We start from the raw sequence: 13,563 nt of genomic DNA, 5'->3' as shown, positions 1-13,563 counted from the left end.
TCAGGGATTGGTTCAGCTCAATTCAGAGTCAAGTCTCCAAGACCTTAGGGAAGGGAAATTGGTGATCTCTTCTCAAAGCAAGCAGTCTGGTCTCATGGTTTAATGTGGGGATTTGGCACATTTTATTTTACTCAAAAATTGTATGAGACTCAACAGAAACTCGAATTATTCCTTTGTAGCTGTGATAAACCAAGGTATCTGGTTGAGCCATTGTGTGTATAAATTTAGGAAAGACTTTACTATTCCTGAACATCTTACCAAATGTTCCTGTCAATCAATGGACAGAGCAACGCAACGAAACAATATTCTTTTAATTACTTATGATAACTAGAGATCCACTTTTGTGTGTATATTCTACTGATAATACTAATGGTCTTTTTCTTATATTTAAGACATTTATCAGCTAAATTTATACAAGTTGTCTTTCGTGTATGTGCATCCACAACTCTATCCCTGGGGTACTTTCTTATTTTTTTTAAGAACTTTTATTGAGATACACTTAACAGACAATAAACAACATATACTTAGAGTATACAGTTTGGTATCCCAATCTTCCAATTCATTCCCCCCCCCAACCCTTCCCACTTTCTCCACTTGGTGTCCATATATTTGTTCTCTACATCTGTGTCTCTATTTCTGCCTTGCATTTCCTCTTTCATAGTTGTTAGCATTTGCCTTATGTATTGAGGTGCTCCTATATTGGGTGCATATATATTTATAATTGTTATCTCCTCTTCTTGAATGGATCCCTTGATCTTTATGTAGTGTCCTTTCTTGTCTCTTGTAACATTTTTTATTTTAAAGTCTATTTTATCTGATATGAGTATCGCTACTCCAGCTTTCTTTTGATTTTCATTTGCATGGAATATCTTTTTCCATCCCCTCACTTTCGGTCTGTATGTGTGCCTAGGTCTGAAGTGGGTCTCTTGTAGACAGCATATATATGGGTCTTGTTTTTGTATCCATTCAGCCAGTCTGTGTCTTTTGGTTGGTGCATTTAGTCCATTTACAGTCAAGGTAATTATCGAGATGTATGTTCCTATTACCATTTTTTTAATTGTTTTGTTTTTGTTTTTGTAGGTCCTTTTCTTCTCTTATGTTTCCCACTTAGAGAAGTTCCTTTAACATTTGTTGTAGGGCTGGTTTGGTGTTGCTGAATTCTCTTAGCTGTTGCTTGTCTGTAAAGCTTTTGATTCCTCCCTCGAATCTGAATGAGATCCTTGCTGGATAGAGTATTCTTGGTTGTAGGTTCTTCCCTTTCATCACTTTAAATATATCGTGCCACTCCCTTCTGCCTTGCAGAGTTTCTGCTGAGACATCAGCTGTTAACCTGATGGGGGTTCCCTTGTATGTTATTTGTTGTTTTTCCCTTGTTGCTTTTAATAACTTTTCTCTGTCTTTCATTTTTGTCCATTTGACTACTATATGTCTTGGCATGTTTCTCCTTGGGTTTCTCCTGCCTGGGACTCTCTGCACTTCCTGGACTTGGGTAGCTGTTTCCTTTCCCATGTTAGGGAAGTTTTCAACTATAATCTCTTCCAATATTTTCTCAGGTCCTTTCTCTCTCTCTTCTCCTTCTGGGACCCCTATAATGCAAATGTTGGTGTGTTTAACATTGTCCCAGAGGCCTCTTAGGCTGTCTTCAGTTCTTTCCATTCTTTTTTCTTTATTCTTTTCCGCATCAGTGATTATCACCATTCTGTCTTCCAGGTGACTTATTTGCCCTTCTGCCTCAGTTACTCGGCTATTGGTTCCTTCTAGTGTATTGTTCATTTCAGTGATTGTGTTGCATATCTCTGTTTGTTTGCTCTTTACTTCTTCTAGATCTTTGGTAAACTTTTCAATCTTTGCATCCAGTCTTTTTTCAACATCCTGGATCATCTTCACTAGCATTATTCTGAATTCTTTTTCTGGAAGGGTGCCTATCTCCTCTTCATTTAGTTGTTTTTCTGGGGTTTTATCCTGTCCCTTCATCTGGTACAAAGTCCTCTGCTTTTTCCTTTTCTCTTTCTTTCTGTGGCTGTGGTTTTCAGTTCCACAAGATGAAATACTGCTGATACTGCTTGGTACTGCTGTCTGCTCTCTTACTTTCTTACTTCTTAAAAGCAATTTGAGAGAATAAAAAGATAACTACAGACTGGGAGAAAATATTTGCCAAACATATATCTGAAAAAGGACAGGTATCCAAAATATAAAAGAAATCTCTTAAAATTCAGCAATAAGAAAACAAACAAGAAAATTACAAAGATCTGAATGGATACCTCACCATAGAAGGTTTGCATATGGCAAAAAAATATGAAAAGATGCTCAACATCATATGTTATTAGGGAATTGCAAATTAAAACAACCATGAGATACAGCTACATGGCTAAAATCCAGAACACTGACAACACCAAATGCTGGCAAAGATGTGGTACAACAGGAACTCTCATTCATTGCTGGTGGGAATACAAAATGGCACAGCTATTTTGGGAGACAGTTTGACACTTTCTTACAAAGCTAAAACACAGACTTACCATGTGATCCAACGACTGTACTCCTAGGTATTTGGGGATTGAAAACTTAGGTCTTCACAAAAACTTGCACATGGGTGTTTGTGGCAGCTTTATTCATAACTGCCAAAAATTGGAAGCAAACCTGATGTCCTTCAAGAGGGGAATGGATAGACAAGCTATAGTACATCAATACAAAGGAATATTATTTAGCAATAAAAAGAAATGAGCCATCGAGCCAAAAAAAAAAGATATGGTGGAACTTGAAGGCATGTTGCTAAGTGAAATAAGACAATCTAAAAAGGCTACATATTGTATGATTCCAACTATATGACATCCTGGAAAAGGCAAAACTATAAAGACATTAAAAAAAGATCAGTGATTACCAGAGGCTCAGGGGAAGGGGAGGGATAAATCAGTAAAGCACAGGGGATTTTTAAGGCAGTGAAACTATTCTGTATTATACTTTCATGGTGAGTATATGATAATATGCATTTGTTGAAATCCATAAAACTTTGTGTACAGCACAAAGTGTGAACCCTAATGTAAACTATGGACTTTAGTTAGTAATTGTGTGTCAATGTTGGTTCAAGTTTTCTGTAAACCTAAAACTGCTCTAATTTTAAAAAACAAAATCTTAATATACTGACTTTTGTTACACACACACACACACACACACACGACCAATAGTAACACTGAAAATCTTTATACTTTTAGAAAAAATTTGTGTTCAGACATAGAAACAAAGGTGTGGAGTCATATCCACAACTGATTGTGATGTTTTGTCACACACTGATTTAATTGTCCAAAGTCAGAGTCAGTTTATTTTGTTTGATGCTTGCACGTCTTCCTGTGTACAGTTCGTATGTCCAAGGTAAGAAATATTTTAAAGTATTTAAGAAAAGGTATATATGTGTATAACTAAATCACTTTGCTGTACAGCAGTAATTAATACAACATTGTAAATCAACTATACTTCAGTTTGAAAAAAGGAATATTTTGAGTAAGGGGTAAACTACCTGGTAACTTGCAACAAACAGCTATATATTTGATTGCTGAATGTAAAACAATGCCAGGCCACCACTGTTGCCATCCCAGAAATGTCTAACCAAACATTTAAGTGCTTATTTTCTGTTTCTTCCAGGCCTTGCGATTGCCAGTGCCCTAATAGATATTTCACAACAGAAGCCTTCAGATAGTAAAGACAAGACTTCGGGAGTCCGAAATCGAAAACACCACCTCTCAACACGTCAAGGAACTTGTGTCTGAGAGACGGAAACTGCTCCTGGAGGTTCTGTAGTGTTAGACTTTGTAAATGGCTTCCATTAAGGCTGGTCTATGGCCTCAGTTTTCATGGAGGCAAATCTCTGTATGGTCCCAGGGCCCAAATACAGTTCCCTCCAAATGGGCAATGACCCGAGTGGCCAAAGAATGTTCTTGAGTTTTATAAAAGTAACAGTATTGGTGGTCACAGGTGATGAAGTTAGTTTTTACAACTATCTTAGGCTTATCATAGATAGCATTAAAGTACTCTGGATAAAGATGTATATTGTTTCTTAATGCAGATGAAAAATATGTAATTCATATAAACCAAACTGTTTATATCCCAAGACTTTAAAGAAAGACATTTTATAATGCCTGAGTGATGAGAATTGTACAGTTTTTGCCTCATAAGCAAACCTAAGTCACTTGTATATGAACAGGAAATGAACAAATTGCAATGGCTTTAAATGCTATTTTATCTCATGTAAATGTAAAAGCAGGATTTTGATTTAGTAGGATATAGGTAATGTATTTAAATATTTCACAGGACCGTATCATGTCCAAACTCAGTTTTCGAATGTGACTATTTTCCACCTAACTGGAAAGCCGACCAAAATGAGTCCATTTGAATGGATGGTATGTGCAACTTCACAGGTTTATTAGAATTCTGAGTGAAGAGGACATTGCTGTCGTCCATGCCAACTGCCTAACTCATTATCAGAGCTGATAGAGCATGGAAAAGCCTGTCCAGCAATCAATTTTTCCCCTCTTGCCCAAACCAGCCTCCAATACCACAGACCTGAAGAGAGCTGAAATAGTTATTTTACAGTGTGCAAGCTTCTGCTCTAATATGGTAATTTTTTAATTGCCTAGGAATCATTGGATCAGACCTAAATGATCCATCTGCATTTTTATAAGAACAGATCATGTCCTTTTGGCCTTCCTCTCCTAGCTGCTAGATTTTATCTACCTTTTACAAATGTTATGAAAAGTATTTTAGAGACAACACCTCCTCCAAGTCATAATATAACCCAGGTTCCTTCCTGCCAACGCTTTCATTTAGAATACAAGTAGAAAAGAACATTTGCTGGCAGTCGTCTACAGTATTCCTGTTTCTCACCTAAGCACATTGGTGTCATGAGAGAGAGTCTCCAGTTTAAGAAATAAAACAAGTTCCTTGTTGCCCACATTCAGCATATTCTTAATGATTCCCAAATCTGAATTATAGCAGAAAGGAAAAATGATAGAAGACAGCTTTCACATTAGAACATAGAATCATTTGTGTCCTAATTTTGACAACAATTGAGTTCACTAGAACTCAATAAATTAACAGACCTTGCTTGGAATTGCAGTTTGCCAGCTTTGAGGGGACTACAGAATGTATGTAGAGAGCGTGACAGAGATATCCAAAGCTGCTTTATACAATATAGTTTTGTTCAATATGAAAGTCATTTAAATACGATTGATGTTTAGTACTATCTATGTACTTATGTTCTTCAGATTTCTGGAAGGTAATGACACTTTACTGTTTACAGCTAATGCATAGTTACTTGCATGCTATGGTTGTGCCGTAGCGGAATATGACCCTATTGTGATATTAAATGTTTATTCACAATGCCATTTATACATAGCCAGCTTAATTTGATGAGGAACGAATGTAATATATAGCAGGAATGATCATACAGTATGTAGTTGCATCATATATAAGATTGCTAGGTTGCATCTAACCACGACTATGTCATTGTTTCGATAATTAGGCCTTTATGAATTATAGTATATATTCCTTATGTTGGCATGATAATTTTGCTATTTTCCATACATTAAAAATAATACTAATTCTTAGATCAATTTAACCTATAGCCTCTGGGGTTTTTGGGTGGGGTAGGGAGTGGAGCTGGCTGTTTTCACCTCCCTGTGATATTTTTTCTCTCTCAAAGGAAGAACAAAAAAATTGAGCGAAGTTTGTAAATATCTCCTGAAAACAATCAAGTAATTTTATTAGCTTTTGGGGGGCCCTTTACGTGTTGATTCTTTTTCTCTCCTGGAACAATAAATTGACATAACTGGTGAATACAAAAATATAATCACTTGAAAATAAAATCGTTGCCCAATTTGTTTAATATTCTGTAACAACTCTCATGAGAGAAAGCATATATAACAAAGATATGGAAACATACAGAGTTGTATGTAAAATCTATTTCAGCTATATTTTTAGAGAGGCTAAGCAAACAGAATTACTGTGAAAGAATTGTCAAGCCTCGTTCACCTCGAATCCCATCGGGTTCTTAAAATGCGAAAATTTGAATTTTAGACAATTATGGAACATAATGCAATGTTAAGTTAAAGTCATACTAAACCTTTCTGGGCCAAATATTGCTAACTCTGTGACTAATTATGCAATATCTCCTTGACTTTTCAAAGCTTTTTACTGACAATAAAACTCTTCACCCTCAGGTGAAGTGGATTGAAAAGACCTTAGGGATAATCACTTTGAACCTGTGTCATGTTCTTTTTTTCCCCCACATCCCAAACACTTTTAATTTGGAAGCTTCCTTTTTTTTTTTTTTTTTTAATCAAACCACAAGTATATACAGATACTCTTCAAGAAGTTAGGCATTAAATGACTAATACTCTTGAAAACTTATCTTAATGGAATTGTGTACATTTCAGTTTAGAATGACTTTGAAAAATTCTTTAGATTTTAGGATTTCTTATTCTTCCAAATATGAAAATTTTGGTTAAATAGAATGGAGTTTTAAAAATTAGCATGGGGACACTACCTGGACAATTAGAGAATTCTTGTTGAAAAAGAGATGCACATGCCTACAGATCAATTTAATACATTTTAAGAGGATTGGTTTTTTCACAATTGCTTTTAAATGAAAATTTATTTAGTGATACACATAGAAGGAAAATGTATGCCATATACTATTGTGTTATGTTCAATAGGAAAACTTCAAATAGAATATATCTCAACCTGTAATCAATACTTGCTATGCTTCCCAGTATCTCATTTTCTCTGGGTTCCAGTAAGACAGCAGTGACCACATGGTTTTGTGCTGCTGCAGGGTCATTTTGAGTGCAGACCGGTGGATGGGCCTGAGAACAGATGTTGGAAGCAGCTTTGAGCTGTGTGGTGCTGGCAAGTTTTAACCTTTTGAAGCCTCAGACTTTCCATCTGTGAGGGGAGGTACTGGTGCCCACCTTGCAGAGCTGTTGTGAGCCTAGAAGATAATAGACATAAAGCTTCCATGATGGGCCCTCAGTGCAGTGCAGCTGGTATTACCAATCGTGGAGCCACCAGGCCACTCTTTTTCTACCAATTGTTTTATGAATTCATCTATTAATTTTTCATTCATCTGTTCACCATAGGTAAAAGCCAAATAGGTTTTTGCAAATGAATATTTCATAAAAACCTTGAGTAAATTCCTGTATTTCTAGGATATAGAGATTTCTGAAACCACTTGGATATTTGGGCCAATAGCAGCTTTGACTTTCAAAATATATAGTTTCAGTAAAGCATTTTTTAAATGACTGGTGACATTTAGACAGGAACATCAATTGTCACTTTCACGTTCAAATTTGGCAAAAAGGGACCGATCTTTACGTTTGGTTGTCATACATGACACATCTTTTTTTCATTGAACATAAAACTATGGTTTGAAAAGTGTTTTCTATAAAAAGTTTAAAACATTAAAACTGAGCAAATAAACTAATTCTACCCACATAGACTTAAAAAAAAAATCAACTTCTAAACCCCACTTGCTATTTTACTAAGGTGAGTTTCTAACTTACTTGATCATAAGAACTACCTGGGTCAGTGCAGATTCCTGCCTTTGCTTCTAAAAATTAAGATTCAGAAGGACTGGATTGGATCCTGGAGATTCTTATGCTTAACAAGCACCTCAGTGATTCTTATGATTAGGCAAATGAAGGAGCCATTGCAACTGGGCCAAAGAGCTGCCTCTATTTACAGTTAGAAGAATTTCTTTAAATAACGAAGTTATCACTCTAAGTCAAAATGCTTTAAATAATTTTCCAAGGAATACAAGCCATCTGGTTGGTGTTACAGCAGTGTTTTCATTGTAGTGTACATTTAACATTTTAGTTTTATCAAATTTTTTAAATGAATTAGAACCTATCTCAGTATATATGTATATAGGTGTGCATGCCAGTGTTAAAACAGATTGTGTAAAAGTTCAAGCCTGCTTTAAAAAGCCAACATTTTATGATATAGTATGTATTAATTAGGAGTTTAATTACTGAAATAAAAACATTGGATCTTCCAACCCCCGTTGCCAAATGCAGTTTTGTTATATATATATATATATTTTTTACCCTCCCAAGATCATTCAGGAAAAAGCAGTCAATCGCGGGAAAAGCCCATCTGCCATCTAAGACTTGGTTATAAAATTTGGTTATTGAATTCCACATTCAAAATCCATTTGTCTCTCTTCACCTGATTTTTCTTGGCCTTTTCTACATGTTCTCTTTGAATTGCATGCTGAACACTTTGATGGTTCCTGAGAATGGAAGCAAAACTCACAGGAGCCTAAGTGGCCAGGATTCCAAGCCAAAAGTGAGGGTCTCTGCTCCGACCATGTGTTCTGTATTTACATAAGTTGTTCTTACAGCAAAAGTCCTCTTTCTGGGGCTGGGGCTGGCCTGGCACAGCTGAGGCGTCTTCTAAGAAAAGTCTGCGTGTTCTTTGGCAAGCTTTGGGTTTCGTCCCCGTGTTGCCCTCTGGGTCCTGGCCTGGGTCAGTGCCACCGCTCTTCTGGGCCTCAGTCCGAAGTTACTGAGGACGAGCAGCCAAGACGGATCCAGATGCCTCCCTTCTCTCCAGCCCCACAGGAGGACCAAGCATCTGTGACCCCTCCTGTCCTCAGGGCCCCCGGCAGGCTCTCTGCCCCCTGACCCAAGGCCTAACCCTGAGGGTGGGCCTGCCTCTGGTCTGGGGGACGAAACGCCAGAGGCAGCGCTACACCCCACCTCCCGGAGGTCAGGCCAGGGAAAAGGACCACTCTGCCCTGAGAAGTATGCCCAGCCTGGCTAGCATGCCCCCAGATACATTAGAAAAGGGGGAAACGTTGTTGGGAGAACCCAGATGAAGGTGTGTCTGATGCAGGTCGAGCTCAGGGTGGAATCCTGGAGCGCCTTTCTCTCATAACAAAAAGCAGCAGCTTCTCTGAGCACCTGAGCCGGACACTTGCTCCTCTTCAGCTTTTTGACGGTGGATCAGTGGTTTATTGAGGGATTGGAAGATCTCAGCTCAAAACTTACTTTTCTCTGCCCTGAAGAGGTTTCCTCAGAGACGTCACCTGTGGGTGGCTGAAGTGAGGGGCTGACATTCTTTCAGCTCCAGCCCACGGCCCTTTCTGGTAAACATGGAGCTCCCTCTCCAAATTCTAACCGACTCCCCTTCTTATTTAGCACAGCAGCCAAGACACTGTGTTGAGCTTTACTTTCTCCAGCCGCTCAAATGAAAACAGCAAGTACCATTATTTTGCTCTCTAAATCTGAGCCTACGTTGTATTTTGGATGAACTTTGGAAACTGCACCCCCTCCCCCATTCTGACCAGTCTGCCTTCCAGGGTTCCCACTCTTTGTTGAGGAAAGAATTCTGTCCTGTTCGAGGACTGTTTGTGGAGCAGCCCTGTGGGAACCAGCAACCGAACCCCTCAAAGAGCCCTGCAGAAACGGGGTGTTCTACTCACCATCAAAAAGTCTGACCAATTTTATTTTTGACAGAAGTGAAATATTCACTCAGGCAAGATAGCTATTGAAGCACAAGCCTCTGTAAACCAGCTGTGTATGTGGTCAGGTAGGAGATCTCGCTCTAGGATATCCGCATAAGATAATGGCATTAGTTAGCAAATTCTTGTAAGTTCTTTGTGCTTCTGTAGCCCATGTTGCTGAAAGATATCTTAAACTTTGTGCTTTTCAGTGATGTGCAAGTTGTCTTAGAATAGGTCCTGTGTGGGACACACTCAGGTTTTAATGTGAACTCAAATGCCAACTTTTTTTTAATGCCTTGGACCAGTTGTCTAAAGTATTTCTAAGTAACCTGGGATAAAAATGCTCACCTACCTAACCTAGGTGTTGTGATGGGTTTATGTTGTTGTTGAAATAGGAAGTAGGTTAGAGTTAGATGTTTTATCCTTTTCCTACGAAAACACTCAAGGTTAAATTTGGGGAATCATGAACAACAACTCGATTATTTTTGGTAACACTAAAAGGCATATATGTGCCAAAGTTCCCAAATAATTAAATTGAAATAGAAACCAATGATATATGTTACCTGGTAATTCAGAGTAGCGCTTTTCAGGATTTTTACAATATGTATTACATTTTGCAAATATTTCCTTTCTCAACTTTAAATGGTAATTTTACAGCAAATACCAACAGATTGTTTTAGATTTTTTGCCCCAGCATCACACATCTTCCCTGACCCTTCATCGACGAGTCAGCTTATTTCCCCCAGCAGCAGACCAGCACTCTTATACTTCTATCAATGCTTTAAAAATAAATAAATAACATAAAATAGGTCTTACACATCTTTGTTCCCTTGTGACGATGCACGTTGGCAGCAGTAATCTTTTCCTTTAGATCAGCTTGTTTGAAATACGATGGTACTTAAAAGGAAGGCCGGCTGGAAGGACACCAATAAAAATACCAGCTCAGCTTAAAACAATTTGATTTCAACCCAAAATGAATTACCTTGCAACCCAAGTAGATAATGGCAAATGGGATAGTCTACTTATCAGGACTATTCCCTGCTGAGAGTTAGAACTCCAGGTTCATTTGAAGCTCATTGCCCTGTGAGGATAAAAGAATATGGTCTCCTGAACATTTATGTGCAGATGAACTAGTTGGAAGAGGAAACAAACTCTGAGTATACAACATCCACTCCTTGCTGATTTCTGAAGTGACAGCTCCAATTTGACCTTCCAGTGCAAAAATTCAGTGTGTTGGCTGTGAAAGGAAACAGGCTTTCTGTAAGGGAAGAGTACCAAATAGCATCATTTTGTTTTTCAGGAGGCAGTGCCTATGATGAGCTTTACAAACTAGAAATCTGTAAAGATATATAAGAATTTTTTTTTTGCGTTTTGATACGTAATATGCAATGTTTTAGTGACATGATTTTCCTTTTGTAAACCAGGCTTAGAAGATGGTTATAGGGTAGACTTTTCACTAGTAATTCTTACTTTGGTAGCATATATGAACTGCATGGGTTTTGCACGTTAGTGAATTGAGATTTATTATATTTTGTCCTAAAGTGGAATGGCCAAAGAAAGTATATATCTCCATGGGAATCCCTTGAGAAAAAAAATAACAATTTTTCTACTGTTTCAATATGCCATAAGATTCTTATATCCTTTCATACTGCATTAATGCAGTTAATGATCTTTCTTGCTCTCTTTTTGGTGCAAATTACTTTGTGTACGTATTCTTGATATAGTCTTGATAATTGCCCTTGCAGTGCAGTCTCTAAGGGATTATTTACAATATTTGCAAAGATTATGGCAATTTCAAATTTATCATCTTGGTGGAATAGAAAATGAAGAATAATAATTAGTAATTTCTGAAAAGTTTAAAATCTACTATGATTGTTGGTATAAAGTTTAATTCCACTTATAAAACAAGTCACTTCATGTCACTAAAATTAAAAGCAAATTTCCAGAATTGGGTCTTAACCACATTAACATCAGTTTGAAATGGCAGCATTGTTGGATGTTTTGTGCTTTATATTGTATGAACCAGTCTGTAAACTGTACATGAACCAAAAATATCCAAGGAAGCAGAGGCGGTTGAATCAATTCTGTCAATTTTTTCAAAGGCTGTTGACTTACGATCTAGTGGTTAAAATGGAGACCTGGGAAAACTAGAATAAAATCAAGATTCTATCCTCAGCAGAATGAAAAGTCTCACCATGCTTCCTTTCTTCCATGATGCTTCTGAGAGCTAGAGAGTTTTCAGAACCTCGGATCCAGTCTTATATGACTGTTATCAGAAGGCTGTCCAGATGGCACTGTGTGTAAGCCTTTGGTAATATCCTTTACATTGGCATAACACCTACAATTGGATCTCTTAGTGCTATTCCCATGGGTTAGTTTTCAGTGTTTTCTATATTTTGAAAGTAGAGGGATGCATCATATCTCACTGACCTACAGAAGCTCCTGTAACTATTGTATCGATAGGTAAAGGAGTAAATGACTCAGATACAACATCATGATTTGAATTTCCATTTGTAGCTGGATTTTGTGAAGTTTAATACTTTGGTGTTTTCTGTTCCACTGTTAAATGATAAAGTTACTCATCTGTACATAAGCATCTGAAATTTTAGCAGGTAATTACATAAATGAAGTATTTTACATAAGGCATTAAAATTTGTATCAGAAAGAACAGCTCACGTTACTTCTCACTCAATATTGGCGCATGAAAAACACTTTTAAAGCTCTCAACAAGATAATAAACTAAAACATTTTCCTCTCTTCCTTCTTAGTCATTACCTAGATATTTTTTCTTTTAGATAAACAATCGGCAGTGTGTTTACTGAAGCTTACATTGATATTCCCCAATAGTGTTTGCAACTTGAGTTTTATTCCAGCAGCTACACGAAATGAGTCCACAGTGCAGAGCAGGAGGCCCCTCTGGAACCTGAGATTATTTGTTCTCTCACTGTTCTAAAGGTAATTAAGGAGCATTGCATGTTTCTCAATTAATGATTTCTCATTCAACAGGGGATCTTTGATGCTAATTTGTTTTAATCAGGGCAGAGGCTGCTCAAAAACTCTAAACAATTCAGTGAAGAGGAACTAGGAATTTTTAATCAAGTGGAAGAGATTTAAATGCTATGAGGGATGCATCCATCATGCACATTCAATTCCTGTTCATTTAACTCTGTTCTTTTGCATTTTATAAGCCAATGTGAGAATTATTAGAGTATATTGTATTACATAATATGGTTTTCCTTATATATTTGTGTGTATAGTTCATGGACTTCTCCCATTTAAAGCCTATGTATTTGCAAAGATCACTTCTCTCTCTGTATAGGATGTATTTATACATACATCGCATACCCTTATTTATTATATACACTTGTAAATGTGGAACACTTATGTAAGAGTATATTTACATATATGTTACAAAAGAATAATAGAAGTTGAGTCATAAATGAGCATTAGGTTTAAAAGGTTCTTTTTACCCTTTGAACAACTGTCCTGAAAGGCTATTCACAGTTTGAGCTGCTGAGTTACATTGCATTATGTACCTGGAAACACTCATAATCTATGTAGAAGTTGCACCTTGAGGAGGCATTACAGCATAATTAGACCATAGTTTTTGTAAAAAAAAAAATGACTTCATCAGGCAACTATGGCTTATGAAAGTAAATACTCAAAGTAATGAAATTAAAATACTGCCATTCTTTTCTAATGATCAGGTTCTGATCATCTCATTTTGATGTCTTCAAACCAAGGCCACTTTGCAGGAATGTCAATCATGTGAAATGAGGTGGGTTGTTTGTTGTTTTCCTTCCTCTAACTGAATACAAAAATATCTCGAGAAATGCTTGAGTGCCCTAACTAGTTAAATACTTACTGGTTCACTGTATTGAAATAGGAGAGAAAGAAAAAAAAAAATTTTTTACCAGTAGTTCTCAAACTTTTAGAGTACATCAGGATCACCTGGAGGGCTTATTAAAATAGATTTCTGGGGCCCAATCCTAGAGTTTCTGATTCAAAAGTTCTAGGATGTGGCTCGAGATTTTTATTTCTAACAAGTTCTCATGTGACGCTGAGGCAGG

At 37.1% G+C, this 13,563-nt stretch overlaps 1 protein-coding gene across 2 annotated transcripts in view; it reads left to right on the top strand.

Moving 5' to 3' along the window:
- Positions 1–4,011, top strand: part of ATRNL1 (attractin like 1) — a 734,504-nt gene extending 730,493 nt beyond the window's left edge. For both annotated transcript variants that reach the window (XM_057736176.1, XM_057736177.1), the window contains one exon: positions 3,637–4,011. In XM_057736176.1, the coding sequence (XP_057592159.1) occupies positions 3,637–3,761 (125 nt within the window). In that variant the 3' untranslated portion in view covers positions 3,762–4,011. The remainder of the gene's footprint in view (positions 1–3,636) is intronic.
- The last annotated feature ends 9,552 nt before the right edge of the window (positions 4,012–13,563 follow it).

Source organism: Hippopotamus amphibius, chromosome 5 (genome assembly GCF_030028045.1).
Source record: "Hippopotamus amphibius kiboko isolate mHipAmp2 chromosome 5, mHipAmp2.hap2, whole genome shotgun sequence".
Lineage (NCBI taxonomy): Eukaryota > Metazoa > Chordata > Mammalia > Artiodactyla > Hippopotamidae > Hippopotamus > Hippopotamus amphibius.
Note: the sequence above shows the minus strand (reverse complement) of the source record. Positions and strands in the feature narration are given on the sequence as shown.